This window comes from Chroicocephalus ridibundus, chromosome 7 (assembly GCF_963924245.1).
Source record: "Chroicocephalus ridibundus chromosome 7, bChrRid1.1, whole genome shotgun sequence".
NCBI classification, from domain to species: domain Eukaryota; kingdom Metazoa; phylum Chordata; class Aves; order Charadriiformes; family Laridae; genus Chroicocephalus; species Chroicocephalus ridibundus.
Genome location: NC_086290.1, coordinates 41,164,617 through 41,183,740, shown reverse-complemented (window position 1 = coordinate 41,183,740; position 19,124 = coordinate 41,164,617). Strand labels below are relative to the sequence as shown.

The 19,124-nt window shown below is 43.2% G+C and overlaps 1 protein-coding gene across 4 annotated transcripts in view; it reads left to right on the top strand.

Moving 5' to 3' along the window:
* The window catches only part of IKZF2 (IKAROS family zinc finger 2), a 119,450-nt gene extending 103,069 nt beyond the window's left edge, over positions 1–16,381 (top strand). For 3 of the 4 annotated variants that reach the window (XM_063341398.1, XM_063341395.1, XM_063341397.1), the window contains 2 exons: positions 2,590–2,733; positions 8,230–16,381. In XM_063341398.1, the coding sequence (XP_063197468.1) occupies positions 2,590–2,733; positions 8,230–8,954 (869 nt within the window). In that variant the 3' untranslated portion in view covers positions 8,955–16,381. The remainder of the gene's footprint in view (positions 1–2,589; positions 2,734–8,229) is intronic. The other variant, XM_063341396.1, reaches the window with a different exon arrangement.
* Positions 16,382–19,124: the final 2,743 nt, after the last annotated feature.

The following is a 19,124-nucleotide window of genomic DNA, read 5'->3' as shown; positions in this document are numbered from 1 at the left end:
TTTACATGCATATGCCCAACAGTAGAATTATTTAATTATTACTTAATTGTTGTAAGACATACAAATGTCACTACCTTTGGGGCTTAATCAGAGGGCTAGTCAAGTCATCAGGAGGTTTTCAACTGCTTTTCTGGGCAGGTACAGTCCTACAAAGCCAGGATACCTTTAGGAAGTCTTCCGAGGAGGGATTTAGAGAACTCTGCGCCTCCCTAGGTGCTCACCACCAGCCTCGTGTGTCCTGTACACCAATGTCGGGAAGTTCTTGAAGTGGCACTTACACGCGGACCTGGCCCATCGTGATAAGGACGTGTATTGCCCCTGAGTAGGGCTCTAGGGTTTCACGCAGAGCGTGTGTGCCTGTCCGTGCATATGCTGATTTTTGGTAAGCCGAAAGGACAGTCAGACGCCAGGTTCCAGTGAAAATCAACAGACATAATCTTTCCTTTCTTCGAAAATCTCCTCGGTAAATACTTGAGTAGAACTAGAGCAGATAGCTCCTGACAAAGCGCAGTGTTTAAATAACCTTAAAAATTTAGCCTGAGCTATTGAAGTATTCCAGACCTCCCAGTCTGCACTAGGCGTTAATTAGGTCACTCGAACACTGCATCCCATTTTGTTGCAACATTAGATTCATTTCATATTTATGCTTTTTCCTCCTCTCTTTCACTGATGCCAGCAGGACTGCCTTGTAAATGAGAAACCATTGTGTTTCTCAGGGGGAGCATCCTGTACAAATAAAAAAGCAGCAGAGTAAATCATTTTATAGCATATGGTAGATTCGAAGCCTCAAAGTACTCGGCTTTCCATAGCAGCCGAGGCACAAATGGAATCAAATGAATAAATTGCCATGTTTTCTTATTATGAATGTCTGAATTGAGAAGTTCACCTGAGCAGATACTCTCTTTTGTAATTGCCTGGTATTTGCTCTTCCTTACTAGAAAGAAGGCGAAGACAAGGCTTTTATCACTCCATTTTTCATATACTATGTGCTAGCAAACAGCCGCGTGTTTAAGAACAGGGGAGTGATTATTCCATGTTAGGATGCTGAAGGTAGTAGATTTACATGGGAAGGAAAGTGGGCTGGTGGCGTTCATTTATGGCACAGTTTCAGGGAGAAGGTATCCGTGACACGAAAGGCTGCTACGGGGAGAGACCAGAGGAGGACCAGCAGAAGATGTGGGTTTCACTCCTCTGCTACCTCTGCAATACCACCCATAGCTTCTCTGGAAGGTCTCTCTAATACAGAGAATGCAATGGGTTGCTCGCAGTTTATAAATTGTAGAAACTCTTTGCAAGATCATCCCAGTCTCTATTTCTCTGCCGTCCTTTCTTCTCCTCAAATCATTTTTTACACCTCAGCCATCCCATCAGCACACAGAGTACTGGGTGATCCTTCTTAGGTTTCTCTTGCTATCTGATGACGATGAATGCGGGACAATTAGGTCGTGTATTAAATTCATGACAGCAGAGCCGTGGGAAGAGCTCCACATGGAATCACGCTTTTGACATATATGGCAAATGACTCGGACTCTTTGAGCCTGGTTGGCAGCATGATACCACTGACCCTTCTCGGTGTTTATAAGAGGATGTTCAACAAAAATGGAGTACTCTGTAGGTACATAGTGATTAGCTGTGTCGACAAGTGACATAAAACCCTGTGTGAGTCGGTCGCTGCCCTGGTCGGTAGTCCCTGCGTTTCCTATACTTCTTTTGCTCTAGCACCTTATTCCCTAACCCAACAAGGAACAGAGAGTGAAATGAGTAAAGACAGAAGGGGTCATTAATTTGTTGTTATTGTCTCAAAGACAATGGGTGAGCATTCCCCTATCGTAGTTAGCACAGGAATGCTCCCTGCTGATCCCAAAAATGATCCCAGACACAGAAGAATTGCATTCGCTGGTTGTTAGGGATAAAATATTACTGAAAAAATTAATGGTTTCTGCGACTGATTCTGAAGGGAATTTCCATATGATGTTAATCCTGTAATTCCAGTACAGCATTTGTTGATTTCACAATCTCGCTTATGGAAAGAGGAAACACGCTTTAACAAGTATATTCTTCATTCTGGAAGCCTTTGTCTTGGAGAAGACACAGCCAGGCCCAGGGAACACAAGTCATCAATGCCTTGTATGTTTTTTTAGTCATTGAGATTAGCACGAAAAGAGAATAAGAACGGTAAGCATGCCATATGATAAGTGTGAAGTTAACGGAATACACGAAGAATGATAACTAAAAAGTTATGTTGGCAACAAGTGAGCATACTGAAGGGAGAATAACAGAAAATGTGATCTACAGAGTGAGTTTTCAAGTCTCCCCTCCTCACTGGGGATCCTGAGTATTCAGAGCAAAACAAGTCCTTTCAGAAATGCTTCAAGTTGGGATTCTGCTAAAGAAGACAGTCCCAAAGAGAGACACTTTGAAAACGTGTCTCTGCTTAAAGGTAGTTGCTGTCTGGGTGCCCAGTGTGTTCCTGCACCTTGCTTTATTTTGCCTTGCACTTGTTGCACGATCAGCAGGGCTCAAATGATTTGTGTTGTCTTGTGAAGTGTAGACCAGACTTGTCTGATACAATTTTTTGGTTTTATGTAGTACCTCCTATGGAAGATTGTAAGGAACAAGAGCCTGTGATGGACAACAATATTTCTCTGGTGCCTTTTGAGAGACCTGCTGTTATAGAGAAGCTGACAAGCAACATGGGAAAGCGTAAAAGCTCCACCCCACAGAAGTTTGTGGGTAAGCTTGAAATACGCCTTTTATTATTCTTAGTGCATAGGTATAGGTTACTTGTAATTTGTAATAGGCAAAAGAACAAGGGGAGAATTAGCACTCTCAGGACTTGATTGTGTTGCGGGGGGACAATGGTGGAAATGATTAAACCAAAGAAATCCTGAAAATTATTGAATTAATTTTACCAACCCAGAGAATTCAAAAGTGAGGTCCCCCAAATCATGAAAATGGCTTATAAAATCTTGAGCTTTTTACTGTGCCTTAAGGCTGGTTAGCTTTTTTTTTAACTTTTCTCTGTCCCTTTTGAGATTTAGACTTGTCATCCTTCCTTCTCCATGCCCCAGCAAATAAAAACTAAGACTCTCATATAATTATCTGTCTCCATATGTGTGTGTTAAAAACAAACAAACAAACAAACAAAAAACCACGTATCTCAAGACTTGTAACTTGTATTAAATTCTTGAGAGTTGGCAACAACTGGTCTGATAATACCGGCATGAGGAAGTAAAATCACATCACTTGTGTTGGAAGCAGCGCTTGCTGCATGTGCAGCATTCTGCACACAATAAACTTATTAACGCATGAATATAAAACAGGATTGGCCCAGAATCCCAGGCCCAGAATTCATATTTTGCTTTGTATCTTGACAAATTGAAATTGTTCGGCTTGTAACAGCAGACAGTGTGGGGGATTTTACTTGGTTTGAGCTGTAGCGTAAAGCTTCTTTTTACTGCTACTGAGGCAGTGCAGAACTTCTTAGGGGAATTACTTGTGGTAAGTGTAAGTCACGTAATACGCCATTTTCCGCACTCACTCCCTGGAAGGACAGTTGTATGGATTTTAAGGGTGTCCTATACTTACTCTGCCTACACAGAGGACACTTAGGGAGAGAGGATCAGAGAGTGTAAGCAATTAACACAGACATTTAGAAAAGTCATTGCCCCTCAGCTAAATGCAGATTCAGCTGGATTTGTTAAATCACCACTGAAGGTGGTTTTAAGCTAACCCACATGGTTTTGAATGGTAGGGGGCTGGCAGCATGCAGCAGCTCACCTGGGGGACACCGACACACTGACCTGGCTGCTCTCGGTCATCTGCCCGTTCCCAAATATCGGTGCTAAGCCAAGGTTAGGTCAGGAACCATCCAACCCACAGGAGGAATGCTGGGAGGCATCAGTATTTTCTATACTGTTATTAGCCCTTCTGAGATAAAAGCTTAATTCTTAGACTGTTGTTTTTAAGAGCGGTCTGAAATGGATTACTGTGCAGCTGATAGGAGCTGGGGGAGTTCTGCTCTGATTTAATTTACTGCTGTGACAATAGTTGGGGTTGAAGAGGGTGGAAATGGGAGCAGGACTCTCTACCGACCAGCCAAACACAGCTTTATGAGATTGTAAACGTGGCCACATCACAGCAGGTTTCCCTAGTGTTGTCTCAGCAAGTGCTGTACTTTCTTGCAGGTTGTGATCAGCAGTGAAATAATTAACCACGCTGACACTTCAACTGGTGTGTCCAGACCTCAGAAACATTACAGCCTCAAAAAAACCAAAGGCAGTTCACACCTCTTGCTCTTTTTTCCCCCAGGTGGTCCACAGACTTGAACAGAATTGCGTTTGCGATACCTCTCAGATTATCTTTGCAGGGGCTGGAGGCTTTATCTGAGAGGGCTGGAGACCTCACTCCCTTCCCTTAACCTCTGGTGTGCCCCCGCCTGCTCCCCAAGCAGTGCAGTCTACTGATTGCAAGTGTACCTTTCACCTGAGGCAACCCGCTTTTGGGATGGTATAAGTCGAATCAATTTTTGGAAGCTACAGACGATGGTCTCTTTCTTTAGACCAGGAAGGTTATTTTACGTCTCCACTCACATGTAATTAACCATATGTCGTTACTGTCTTCAGGGACAAATTTCTGATTGGAAGTCCTTGCCTGAGATACGCCTAGCAGTTCAGTATTATTCTCTTCGGTAGGGTGTACTACTTTGTTGTTAGATAAACCTGTTTCTTCTGTAGGTGAAACGGATCATTTTGGTATTCCGTTATTCTGGGGCTAGGAATTCAGGGTTTCACGTCACATGCAGCTTTTCATCCAGATCCAGCTGTAGGGAAAAGTGTCCTCTTTCGTATTTACTATATCTTATTTTTCTGATCTTTCATGGCATCACAGTGTTTGAATTGAAAACCAGCAGTCTCCGCTTTGCTGCCTTTCTTTTTTTCACCATTCTTTTTTTCACCATGACCTCACTTTTCTTCCTGTTTTCTCCCCAATGAAATATCGTTCAACTCTATCAGGAACAACTTGTAATGGTTCCTGTGCATACTGCAAGTGTGGCACCTGTCCAAAACAACTTAATGGTGTTTATGAGAAGGTCATGTAAGCATAAGCTAAAATCTTTTGCATGCTACATCTATCAATGCTTTACGGCTCTTTCTGATCAGCAGTCTCCAAGGGACCTTGGTTATGGACCACAGTCTCTACTCTGGCTAAAATTTTGGGAGGAAAGGAAGCAGCATACAGCAAATTGAGCTCACTTCTGCGTGAGAGACTTGGTTTTGTAGCTGCTATTGAGGTACTAATCTTGCCAAACCTGTTGAAATAGCAGAGGCAGAAAGTATTAAGTTCTGATGTGCAGGAGTCTGAGTACTTGGGTTTGCCTCTGCTGCAACGCCAGGGAGAAGCCGACACTAGTGCAATTGTACACAACCATTTTCAGGCCAATCACATGAAGCAGATTCACGTATTTTCCGTTTGAACGTGGTGCTCACTGTCAGAGAGTGTCACCGAGGTTAAGATCTGGCAGGATACAAAAGGAGACATTCATGTGGCTTACAATAAGACCCCGGTTGTTATAGTAAAATTAAAAATACACAGGCATCCCAGAACAGATGAAGATCAACTGGCTTCAAAATTAGAGTGGACTTCTACTTGACAGGGGTCAGGAAGAAATTTACCCAGTGTGAATTCTGCAGCTGCTTTCTCCAAGGTTTCTTGCAGCTTTCTCCTAAGTGTCCAGTGTTGCAGTTCCTTTAGATACTTGACGAGATGGACTAAAGGTATCACAGGACAGCTGTCTGTGTGCTTCAGTCTAGCTTCAAATACCTGTTTTGGGGTTTTTTGGAATGCTATATGATAAGATGACCACAACAGAGAATGTTTCTTCTTTTACTTCCCTAATGTAGGGCGAGAATAAATAGAATTTAAGCATAATTTTGCATGAAAATTCAAAATTACAAATCCATTTAGTTAGTTTTAAGTACAGTTTGGCTAAAGAGACACTAAAATTGAAAACCACGTTGGACTGGTTTGTTAATGTTTCTTTCGAGCTCTGTGTTTTATGCCCTTTCCTCCCCATGTTATCATTTATTTTACTTTTTTATGTCACACTCCATTTCTAAGGCTCTGACATCTTGGGAACTGGTTCATAATTAAAGGAATAAATAATTCAGGTCACTGGCAATTTACAGTTTTCTCTGCTGTCTGTGGAGGAGTAACTAAGCGGGGAAGATAAAAGGAATCAAAATAAGGTTTGCGTCATTCATCCAAGCATTCCGTAAAGAATAGGTATCATGTCTTGATCTGTGCAGCCTACGAAGGACAGTAGGTTTGGAGGCTGGATCACACTCTCACCAGAGCCAGCTCTTTGTCTGAACACAGGAACGATACAGGTGGCCAGAGCAGGTGACAGGGACCAGTGGACTTTTCCCACCGTGCCCAAGACGCCCCGTGCCTCCTAGAGCTCTCCTCCAGTCCCACTTTGGCCCCACCTGGGAAGGAGCCACCTCCCATTAAAGACTTGTCCATCCTGTCAGTGGCAGCACAGACAAGCCAGCCCACAGCAGAAGTACTGACAGGAGGATGATTGATGGCAAGACTCATCCTTAGATCACGTTAGATTACAACGGCCATCGTTGTAGCACTGTTTGCTTCTTCTTTCCTTCCCTGTATGGAATGTATATGTCTGGAATGAATCATTATAGTGAAAAATAAAATGCTGAGTGATAGCTATGTCGAAATGTACTAATGCTATTTGGAACAGATTTGGGATTACGGTTCTGTTTCTCTCTTATGGTGGTTTATACACATTTTGTTCCAAGCAATTTTGGCAAAAGGTGATACAAGATTCTTGAGTTTTTTAATTCTTGGATAGCCAAACCAGTTGTATGTAGTGAGTCCTTGAATTTATTAGCTTACATTATTGAAGAGAAGTCTGGGTTTATGTACCGAGGCAGTGAAAAGTAACAAAGACAATGAAAACCAAGCACAATTATCAGACTTTGTAAAATCAGCTCCAAAAGTTAACTGTTAGCTAGCTAATATTTATGTGTGAACACATACGAGCATATGTACATTTTGTATCTTACACATATAGTTGTGTATATAACCTTTTCTATTTGAAAAGAAGAATTATTGTATAAACTTTCCCCGTACTTGCACTCTAAAGCCATCATTGGAAAAGCGGTGCTGCTGAGCTGAGCCCCAACGTAAGTAGTTGTAAATTGAACTTCAAAGGAGAGCTGCAATACGCAACGTGCCCTGTGACTAGCAGAATTTACCAGCGTGTGGTTCTGGTTTCGCATCTCTGTAATGCCATGGATTTCAAAAGGTTACAAGGATGTTAATTTGGATTCACGTAGTGATGAATCAGATGGCTTCCTTATCATTATATATTAATTTATCCTGTCTCAATGAAAGTTACTTTTGCCTTTTACCAAACGAAACTAAGCTATGTGGTTTCTCTATTTTGTTTTCTTTCCTAAATAGACACTGAGGAGTGTGTGTCTTTTTTTTTTTTCTCAGTCCAAAACTTTGGGGTAGGATTATTTTTTATTTTTTTTTTGAGGGGGTGAGCTATAAAAATACTCTGGCCTGAACACAAGGCAGCAGGTCAGCCCCCTGTATACTCCTGTTACTTGCTCCGTTCTGTAGCCGTATGCAGTCATTTTATATTTTGCCTGCTGGTTGAAGGTTTTACATATTGTGGCTCTAAAGCTGTTAGGTCCCCCCCGTACCAGCCCTCTGTACCTGCTGGTTAAATTTTTTACCATGCAGCCCTGTTGTAAGGTATGTATGGGGCACCTCGGAGCGTGAGGGGCATGTGGTACTGCCCCCTTTAATTTTCGAAGAATACGTCTAATGGTATAAACCGGCAGAGCTTCATTCACCTCGGTGGTTTGATCCCATTTTCTGCCAGTTAACGTGTATCTCCTAACTTGAAGCACAGGCACAGTCAGGCCCAGCGGAAGGTTTGGAATCGGTCCGGAGGTCGCTGCAGCCACACGCTTCACACAGAATTATAAAAAAGGCTGTTGGTGGGGTTGCTGTTTTACCCACGTCAGGACTGAAATTTTGTAGGAGTTCAGTGAACAAGTAGAAGGAGGCTAACTTTGGACTTGGGAATGAATTTCACCCAAAGTCAGGGATTTTCTCTCCCTCCCCACCCCTTTTCCAGTGAAACCTTGGAGTGATTACATTGATTTTTCTCATTCCTTTGCTCTTGTTCCTTAGGTGAAAAGCTCATGAGATTTGGCTATCCAGATATTCCCTTTGATATGAACCTAACCTATGAGAAGGAGGCTGAGCTGATGCAGTCTCACATGATGGACCAAGCCATCAACAATGCAATCACCTACCTTGGAGCTGAGGCACTTCACCCCCTGATGCAGCACACACCAAGCACAATTGCAGAGGTGGCCCCGGTCATCAGCTCAGCTTACGCTCAGGTCTATCATCCTAACAGGATAGAAAGGCCCATTAGCAGGGAAACAGCTGACAGTCACGAGAACAACATGGATGGCCCGATCTCCCTCATCAGACCAAAGAGTCGAACCCAGGATAGAGAGGGCTCCCCCAGCAATAGCTGCCTGGATTCTACTGACTCAGAGAGCAGCCACGAAGACCGCCAGTCCTACCAAGGAAACTCTGCCTTAAATCCCAAGAGAAAGCCAAGCCCGGCTTATATGAAGGAGGACGCCAAGGCTTTGGATGCCACAAAAGCTTCTAAGGGCTCTTTAAAGGATATCTACAAGGTCATCAACGGAGAAGGGGAGCAGATCAGGGCTTTCAAGTGCGAGCACTGTCGCGTCCTTTTCCTGGACCATGTCATGTACACCATCCACATGGGCTGCCACGGCTACCGGGACCCGCTAGAGTGCAACATCTGTGGCTACCGAAGCCAGGACCGCTATGAGTTCTCGTCGCACATAGTCCGAGGGGAGCACACATTCCACTAGGCCTTCTCATCCAAAGGGGACTCGTATGAAGTAGAAGAACTGCACATGAAGAAATACTGCACTTACAATCCCACTTTTCCTCAGACATTGAGATGCCTATTTTGTTGTTGTTGCTGTTGTTGTTGTTGCTGTTGTTTAATTATTATTATTAACCTTATTTTTTTGTGGACCCAACCTCATTTGCTCTGCCCAGCTTAAGAATGGAAAGAAGGAAGGGAAGGGATAAAAGAGGGGTTTGTTGTTGCCGTCACTTTCTGGTGAGTGACCCGCCTCACGTTCTGTGGGAAATGAAAGGCAGTCCGTTTCCGTCTGTCAGCTGTACATCGTGTCCTTTTTTTGAATATCGCTCAACCCTGCTAGGTGCTTCAAAGTCCCGATGAGATGCCACTCATTTTCAATTTCAGACAAATAGGTAGAAACATTTCAGAGGAGAGCTTTTTCCAAATCTGTAGGTACGGCGTGGGGTTTTGGTAGCTGGAGAAGGGCGGGGGGGGGACTTTATTCTGCAGAATGAACAATTATTTTTGAAGCAAAACTGTTAGGGATTTAGGAGCACGAATCAAAGTCGATATTCCTTTCAAAATTACTTTCTAGGGTGAGCTGTTTTCCTGGGTTCAGTGTCTATTGCCCCTCTAGAATGTATTAAAAAACAAAAAAAAAAAAAAAAGAAATGTATGTCTTAACACTGTACTACATCGCAGCAGTTTAGTTTCATAAGTCTGAGGGCCTTCTGTGGTAAGTCTGAGGCTTTGTATTTTTATTTTCCTTAACTTATGAAGCACCTTTTTTAGAACTGTTGATTTGCTGTTACTCCATGCCTATGTGTTGACTCACTGGCTTCTTAGAGACCCTTGGGAGCCTTATGTCTTTAGTTGCACCCTATGTTTTAAGAAATAGCATTTAGAAATAACATTTAAAACTTGCTTCTAGGACAGTAAGTGGCCTAGGAGTGGGTGAGAGTCTGTAGTTTACTCAAGAGGTTCTGCTGCTCTTCTGAAATAATTTCGATTTAAAATTACGGATTTTAAAATGGCAGAAGTGCTAGTAGCAAAGTGTTCTTTAAATATAGGTATATATAGATATATAATTATATGAATACTTTCTCATTCTGTTATCACAGTGTTAACCTCTTGGCAGCAGCCTAAACTAAGACTTGCAGCTGGGAAACGGCTGGGAGCCAGCTCCTGGGCCAGCATTAATCCTCTTAGCTCCATTGGATTTAATGGAACAACCCCAACTACTTCAGCTACATCAGCATCCGAGCCTTGACCGTTTCTCCTCTTGTTGACATCTTATTTGCTAATTTGCTGAACCAGGGACTTCCTTTTGGTTTTAAGTCATCGATTCTGCTTTAATTTAGGGGTGGAAGTGTTTGCAAGTTTTGGTGGATAGCCTTTGCTCTTGGAGAGCAGAGAAGCCCGGCGAACAAACAGTATGACCTTCCCTACTTCTTCAGAAAGTGATACATGGAGGTGCAGGTGCTGGGCTTTGATTTAGATTTGCAGATTGAATTTTTATTCCTAATTTATTAATTTCACTGCAGGGAAAACAAGTGGGGAAACAAACTCCAGAGCAAGTCCTTGAACTACAGACTGGACAAGAAAAAAACCCCACCAATCTGTTTCGTTCCCTTTCTTTCTCTCCCAATAAATAACAAAGCCAGCAACCACCCAGCAAGTTGCAGGTTTTATCAGTAAAAACTGGGCTTAAACCTACGTGACAGATTGCCATTGAAACCCAACTGTTTGTACCAATCACAATTGAAATGTTGTTGTTTGGCAACAAGAGCACAGCTTGAGAATGGAAAGATCTGCATGGGTTTAACCCCCTCTGTGCACGCCGGCTCCGTGCGCTTGGTGAGACCTTTTCCAACGTATGAAGTTACTAAAGTACAAAAGAGAGAGCAAGATCAGGCCATAATGAATTCCCATCTGCTCGCTTCAATCTGCGTACTCGACGCATATGCCAGTTTGCTGTTCGTTTTGAGGGTATTGGGTTTTTTCTTCTTCTCTTCCTAGACCTGGAGCATTTGAAAGTAGGAGCTGAGTGGTATTGATTGAAATCTTTTTATGGTGACATTCTTGGCAGCTAGAACCTGTGTTTAGAAAGGATACAGTAGATCATGGCCAGATTACCTGATGACTGCTTCCCAGCACTGAAATGCTATTAAGTAGGAGCTGGTAAAGTATTGCAGTAGCCTATTAATTATAATACAATATGGAGAGAAATGTCATCTTGTGTAATGTGAGAGCCATCGAGGCTGGGAATATACGGGCTTTGGAGAGACAGATTTAAAGACCTATTCCCAACATTGTTCTTAATGTCATTGGGTTCTTCCCCCTCCTCCTTTCTTTGTCCTAATGTAAAGGAAACTCAGGCAAATCAGCCGCTGCCGTCCTCCGGACCATTCTCATTTTTTGTGCTTGGTGCAATCAAAGGAGTTTGTGCTGGAGAAGAAGGGGGAGATGCTGGAGGGCATCGCTTTTATCCCATATGGCTGATTCTCTGCAGCTAGGAAGGTTGGCTTAGGAGGCGGCCAGCCATGTTCTGCATCAGGATGTGCTTGGAAATTGAGAAACGGGGGGTTGCTTTTACAGCGTGCCACCAAAAAAAAAAAAAGCAGTTATGATTTCTGCTGAGGCAGGGAAAGGTGTTTTAAGAGCAATGTGCAAAGGGAAAGGTGGTAGGCCTGAAGGTCACACGGCTTGCATGGGCCTCCACAAAGACACACAGCTGAGCCAGAGTTGCCGGCAATCCCTTTCAGTCTCTGGGGGACTCTGTTCTCCTCTCTGCGGTCAGTGGGAAGAACGTGGCCTGTGGTTTCTTGGAATAGTTAGCACTAGGGAAAAAGTGTTAAAAAATTCCACCTGCGTTTGAGAAAGCACTGTAATACAGGAAAGGCAGAGAATCTCTTGTGTATCCACAAATAAGTTGGCTGCAGTTCGTTAGTTTGCACTTTCATTCACTGACGATTCATTGATACCTCCTATAGTGTATATTACGTGGGCGTTTAAAAGATCAGATGGGGAGCCTCAGTGGTTTGTATCTGCCTTCAGTTAAGCCCAACCTCTCGTTCCAATGGTAGCGTGGAAGCTCTGTATGTCAGCGCTGCCGTGTCCTGGTGTCACAGGGAGCTGGGGAGGCAGTGGGGGGACACGCTGCTTTAGCTGTCTTCCAAAAACTGCATTTTTTGGAGAGCGAGAAGCTGAGGAGTTGCATTAATTTTTATTATCGGTGTTCTTTGCTGAGCACTCACTGGAGTTTTTCATCCTAGAGCTAGGGAAAGGAGAAAGATGAAATTCAGTTCAAATTTTGAACAAAGTTTTGGACTTGCATTCACTTCCTACTGAAAATTATTGGAGGGCTTTATATAAAGCCGTTTGCCGCTACACGCAGGTGTGCAAAATGAGGCCTCGGAGATTTTTTTTTTTTTTTTTTTTTTTTTTTTGCTTGCTTGCCCTCTGCAGATTTCTAAGAAAAGCTCTTGAGTTTTGTCAAGTTCATTAGTCATTCACAGTGTACTAGGAATTTCAGTAGATAATCCTTGGCCTTGCGGATCCATTTGTTCTAAGTATTTGGTGTTCGAAATCGAACCTGGCTGACTTTTATTGGACTTGCTTGAAATTCTTGGAATCAGGTTTCCAGTTAAAAACATGCGTTTGCAAATTTAGAATTGGCTTCCAGTGAGCATTCCCCATTTTCATTAAAAAAAAAAAAAGCCATTTCTGCACACATCCCTGCCAGTAAATCCTTGCGCTTCGTTTTACATCAAAAATGGCAAGACTCTGACTCAATTTAGAGTATTGCAAACCTATTAATTGAAATAGAAGTGCAACTGCTTCTTCTGCTCTTGGTATGATCCATGTTCTTGGAGCAAAGGGCATTATCTATATATCTGCTGTTAGGGCCAATGAATTTTACAGCCCCCTCTCTTTCGCAGGTGGTTAGGAGTGCACATCAAAATATATAGCATTTTTCAGTAAAGCCAGCTCTTTTCTCAGTAACTTATGGGATTAAAACAATTTTATTCTCCTTAAAAAGTGCTTCCATCTGTGATGTGATGTGAAAGGTGTCTAGGCATTAACATCTATTGCTCTGCGCTAGAGGGGAAGAATTGGAAGTTGTTAATTGGCCTGATTTTTGGGGGGTTTAATGGTGGTAGTTTCTATGATGTGGGGACACAGCTCACATGTGGAGCTAAAGTATATTTAGTAAAAGGGGAAGAAATTCTCAGTTTTAAGAGTTTCCAGATTTCTTTCTGGTTACGAGGGTATTCCTGCATTGGGGCTGTCAGGCAGAGGAGGCCAGGAATTAATCCAAACGCTTCCAAACTGGCCTTTAATAGGACATTGTTACTGTTGTCCAGGTCCTGAGCTGGCTTTTTCATATTCGACAGAACCCAGACAGCAGGCACTCCTTCCTCCGGAGAGAAACTTCGGAGATAATTTAGGGAAAGGTGCTTATTTCAGCCAAGGGCAGGAGCCGCAGTAATACAGTTCCTTTGCTAGATAATATTTCTTTCCTAAACTCTCGCTGCGCATTATCATGTGTCGGGGAGGGAGAAGGGAGGCTGCACCGGGACCCGAGTTGCCTAAACGCAGTGTGGGATTTTAGGAAAAGTGTGATGAAATTGACTTTGAATGCTAGAAATGTGCATCTTAGCTTGGCTTAGTATCATTTAAAATCAGAAGTGGCTGGTAGTAATGGCCTGCGGTCTAGGGAAGCTGGGGATTTTGAGAAAGTATATTTATATATATGGTATCATATAATTAGATACATGCTTTATTGTATATGTGCCTTTTTCAAATGCATTTTGGAAGTTCGTGATGTCGTTCATGATATCCTCCCGTACCTTTTCGAAATGCAGGACAAAACCCAACCCAAAGCTCTGATCCCTTCTCCGGCGGCGTGGCGAGGCAGATCCCGCTCCTCTCCCGCACCCTCCTAGGCACCCTGACCCCGGGCGAGGGCCACCCTAGGGCTTTGCTGTGGGGTTTCCTGGACTCAGCTGGCTTTTAGGAGCAGGAAGGGCTGAAAATTACCCAAGCAAAGTGCATTCCAGCCAGAGCTGGTCTCGGAGCTGGTGCCAACCAACACGGCGTGCCCAGAGCGGCCCCGAGTCTTGCTGTAGAAGCCCCCCGGCTGCACTGTGCCCCACTCCTCGTCCCCGCCGCAGCTTTAAGTAAATCCTGCTTGAAAATGGACTTTGCTCCGCTTGTAAGTTCCCACGGAGGAACGAGAGCAGACTTTAAAGCATCAGCTGCTTGCTTCAACCTGGAAAAAGAAATCCAGCGAGAACAAAAGTCCTCTGGAAATGGTTTGCGGGTTTGACTGTCGTGGTGCTGCCGCCCTAATGACTGACCTAGAGATGAGAGAAACCCATCGGTAGGAGGTGTTATTGGCAGGAGGGGGGGACGGTTATTAGCTGGAACGCTTTGGTGAGAAGCGCAGTCTTGTTTCGGTACTTTCCTGGCAGGTTGGTGACCTAGTTTCAGATCTGCTTATTTACCCGGCGTGGCTGCAGCGGGTCAGGCTCAGCCATGGAGCCCCTGGCAGGGGAGAATTCCTGCCCAGCAGCCCCCTGCAGCCCCACGGCTCCTCGCTGGGGTCAGGGCCGCAGCCATCACAGGGAGCAAGTGGCAGGAGGAATTAGGAATTGGGTAGAAAAGAGGCGGAATTTGCTTCGTGGTAAATATATTTCTTTTTATCCCGTTAAGAGTTGTCCTGCAGTATAGGCCCAGGAGAACGTCCCTGGTTTCTAATGTAGGCTCCTGCAGCCATGCCTGGAAGCGCGGGATTTCTGTCCTCCTCCTCCCCTGAGGCGGACGCGGGACAGGCAGGAGGAGGTGGTGTGCTGACATCTTGCTGTGCTGCACGCTTGGTAGGCCAAGTAACATGAAAAATTGTATTTATTTAAATCATTCAGCTTTTCAGTTGATCATGCAGACAAGCATTCCTAGTTCCTGTTTGCTTCCAGCCTTCGGGAAGGTGGTTCTCGGTATGAGGTGGATCCTCATTTGGGAGAATGACTGCCCATGCTCTCTCCTTCTATAAAAACTTTTCCTTTCCATACAAATCATGGGACCTAATTAATCTATGGACAGAAACGACCATTTCGACAGACTTACATTGCTGTAGTAAAGCCTAATATTATTTACAGTTACAAAAAAAGAAATAATACTGTGATATATTTACTAGCAGCAAGTATTTTAACAGAGTGATGACGAAGTTAATGGAATCATGTCCTGAGAGTGGCTGGCATGGTGTGTGCTCTGTTGGGAGACCCAACACTTGGGCTGATGCTGCTCCTTCCCGTGGCGGGTGTCACCTCAGGCCACGGCGCTGCAGCCCGGTAAAACATTTGGGCGCACGGTGGCTCCTGCCGTCCCTTTGCTTTGATCTGGAAGCGCACAGGAGCTTTGCAGTTAACCGCGTGCTTAATAATTACTCTCCTTTGCCAGATCAGGGACTTACTTGCGAATTGGTGGGGCAACGGCAGCTCTGGGTAGGTCTGGCTCGTCGGCACCGGGTGCCGGGGCTCTGCGGCCGAGGCGACTTCGCTTACGTTTGTGTAGTAGCCTTAATCCCTTGCAGCGGGCGGTACGTGAATACTGGCAGCCTCTCGTCTGTGTTATCCATGCCGGATAAAATACGGGCGCCTCCCGCAAGGTGTAGTTGGAGCGCAGGACTCGGTTACTGGCACAGCGAGGCCAGTTTGCAGTAAATTGGGCCATTTAGTTTTACCTCAAGTGACATCGAATAAGAAAAGCTTCTTGAAGGGGTGGAGGTCACCGAATCCCCTACTATGCACTTACTGGGATTTGACATTGCTTACTGGAAATGGATGTTCGTTTCTGAACACACTGTAACAAGGGAAGGACTTTTTGGTTATTTTTGTAGTCGTTCAGATTCTGAAACTGTGATCAATTATTTGACGAATTGTCAAGTGTCCTCAGAGCTTGAACACATTCACTTCCTCGACCATGTAGCAACCTCCTCTGGCTTTCCGTGCTTTTCTCCTTCTCTCTTCCCCCTTTTCCTTCTCTGAGCTTTAAGTCTGGGCCTGCTCTTATCTCCTGTAGCTTCGGGCTGTCAAAGGGGTTTGGGGGTTGTTTTTGGGGGTTGTTTTGGGGTTTTTTTTTGGTTGTTTTTTTTTTTTTTCATTGGCTGTACAGTCTGTTTACATATTTTTGTACTCAAGTGTAGTTTTGTATTAAAAACAGGAAAAAGAAAAAAAGATAGTTGATTTGAGAAAAGAAATAATATTAAGGTACGTACTCTTTGTAACACTTTAAAGATCTAGGGTACCTTCCGAGATGACTCCACAGTGATGTAATTATAATACTGTATATTTGCCTTCCTTTTTAGTTGGTTTTATTTTCTGGTTGTATTTTTTTTTCCTAAAATGTATATCTTTTTATGAGAAACTGGAAACTTTTAATGCAAATGATTTAAAATTGTAAAGTAAAAAAAAAAAAAAATATAATTTTTTTTTTTCCTATTGGAAGAAGATGCTTTAAAAAAGTTTTACTACTGTTGTATTCCAGGGTGGGGGTTACCAACCCCAGATTTACTTCTTATGCTTCATTCTTGGATCCTGCTTTCTAAACATGCTCATTGCAGACATGGATGATTTGCTTATATTAGTTTAAAAAAAAAAAAATCACCAACAAAACCACCTTTTTGGGTTCTTTTTCTGTTCAAGTGCAATACTTTCCCTGGCGTCTTATTAATGTACGATGCTTTCTTTTTTTCTTTCCTCAGTCCACACAAATGAGTGAAACAAAATGCTCTTAAATGCATTCAAAGATAAGGTTCAAGAAACTATGTAAATTAAGATTGTGACTGACAAAAGGTGAGAAGCTGTACGTTAAGGCTAAAGCCCATCCCTTAACTCCTGGTTTTATTTGACATTGAAGCACATCCAGTGTATGAATTAAGGACATAACCCGTTCTTGCCTCTTGCTTCCTTTTCTTTTGTAATTGCAGCTTTCTTTTTAAGAAAAGCACTTAATAGTGATGTTTATTAAAAATAACAAAAAAAAAAGTTGGTTTTTTTTTTTGGTCTGGTCCAAAACCCACTCAGTGGAGACTCTTGTTGACTTTGGTAATGGGTTTTGGATTAGGCCTAATCTCTTAGCTAGGGCAAAACTGCCGTTTACTCGAATGGGAGAGATTTGCCTGCGTAAGAATTACAGGACTCGTGTCCTTTATCTACCTGAGAGACCAGAAAAGCTTCTTTAGAGTTGTCCTTGTCTTATATAAGTTTAGATGGGACTTGTTTTACATATCATACATATTTATATATAGTGTATTTTTAATGCCTCCCCCCCCCAGTAGACTGAAGCCGCTGTTCTGTAAATATGTATTTAGGTACGTAATAAAATAAAAAATCCCATTGAGATTTCTTTGAAAGGCAGTTACTGCGCATGCACAGTAGCCACTTTGGTCGTTTAAATTTGTATTTAAGGTATTTCTTTTTAATCATAACTGTATCCCATTCTAATTGATTGCCAAAATTATTTCCCAGACTCTTGCATTTGAGTTCAAGAGGAAAAATGCATTTGGTGGGCGAGTGTCATGGTTCCCGTGGGTTTCATGCACCTAGGGCCAAATTCTGGTGACCTGTGGGTTGCTCAGGTCTTCCCGCAAACGGGGCCCGCGCTGAAGCGGTGGGATCACAGCGAAGCACGCACCGTTTTATGCGCATCGTTTCAGGCTGTGGGGTCTGACCCATCTGTCCCGACATCTCCCCTGGCTTGTACGGAGTTCCCCCTTTTAGTGCCCTTGTCCTGAACCAAGCCAGGTGAGTAATCTGGCAAATGACCCCTTTTCTCCCAGGTTACAATTTTTTTTTAGTTCCGTGACACATGTTCTGAGCTCAAATTGAGGAATCTTTTAAATTAAATAAATAAATAAAAATCAGAGTGTATTCCAAAAGCCAGTGAAGACAATGGGAATTTTCCCGTTGCTTTACGTGGTCATTGGAACAGGCTTTTGTAAAAGGAGTTCAGAAATGATCGCTATGGCAGTGGTGTATATGAGCAACCCTGATGTAAACCTGTATCCCCCTGCTAAAAAAGTTTTGCCGCTATAGACTGAACTATGGAACTTGTTATTTTTATTTTTTTTCTTAGTATACATGCATACATATGGTTCCACATCTGTATGTGTGTGCCCTGTACATGTGTGAGTGTTGTACAGCCATGTGAGAGTGTGAGTCCGTGTGTGTGTATAAATAAAAGAAGCTGCAGAAACTTTGTAATACTTTGTGAAAAGGATTATATTATAAAGGTTTGTACTGTCTTGAGTGCACAGCTACTGGAATAAATGTAGGGAATCTCAGGAACAAGCATATAATTTGTCCAAGAATTATTTCTTCTCAGAAGTGTAAGTGCAGTTTTTAATTCTGTATATTATTTAATATTTTACCAATAAAAATAAACTTCTGACATGAAAGGGTTTTCCATTCAAGCTTTCTGGAAACACTGGTGTATGCATACATTTCTCTTTCTTGCAGCAGGAAACACGCCTGGCAATTTGGCACCTCAAAGGAATCGCGTTGCTACCTGGTAACAAACCCTGTTGATGAACTGGAGAGACTGAGCGCGTTGTGAGTTGGGGTTCTGAGTATGGGTTACGGGACTGGCGAATTGGACGCGGATCCACTTTTAGTATTCATTGAAGCTAATGACGTTCTTTTCATCAGCTTCAGTGTGAAATTAGAGAAGTATTCCCCCTAAGGTCCTACTGCCACTTGGTCTACTGTGATTTTGAAATGAGTTAGTGGCCCGAGGTCCAGCTTTTTCTGGAAAACGCTCAGGCCACATAAACAATTCCTCGGAACCCTTCCCTCGGCATGGATTTTTGGCTGAGTTCCCCTCTGTTGTATCCAGAGGTGATCTTCCCAGTAGGGATTTACTGGGTAGTTCACATCACCTAACTTGGCCTTTCTTTCGTAAGGCAGCTATCAATCTGGGTGCGTTCGCGGTACAAACTCTTCAGAATAAAAAGGAAGATCTCACGAAGCTTTGTAAGTTGTCTGTTATTTGTTTTAAGAATCTCTTGTAAATTCTTGGTTAAAGATTAACCAGCCTCTCCCCGTAATAAAAGTGTTCGTCATTGACGTGAGAATGAAAACTCCTTCAGATATCATCTGAATAAAACTTA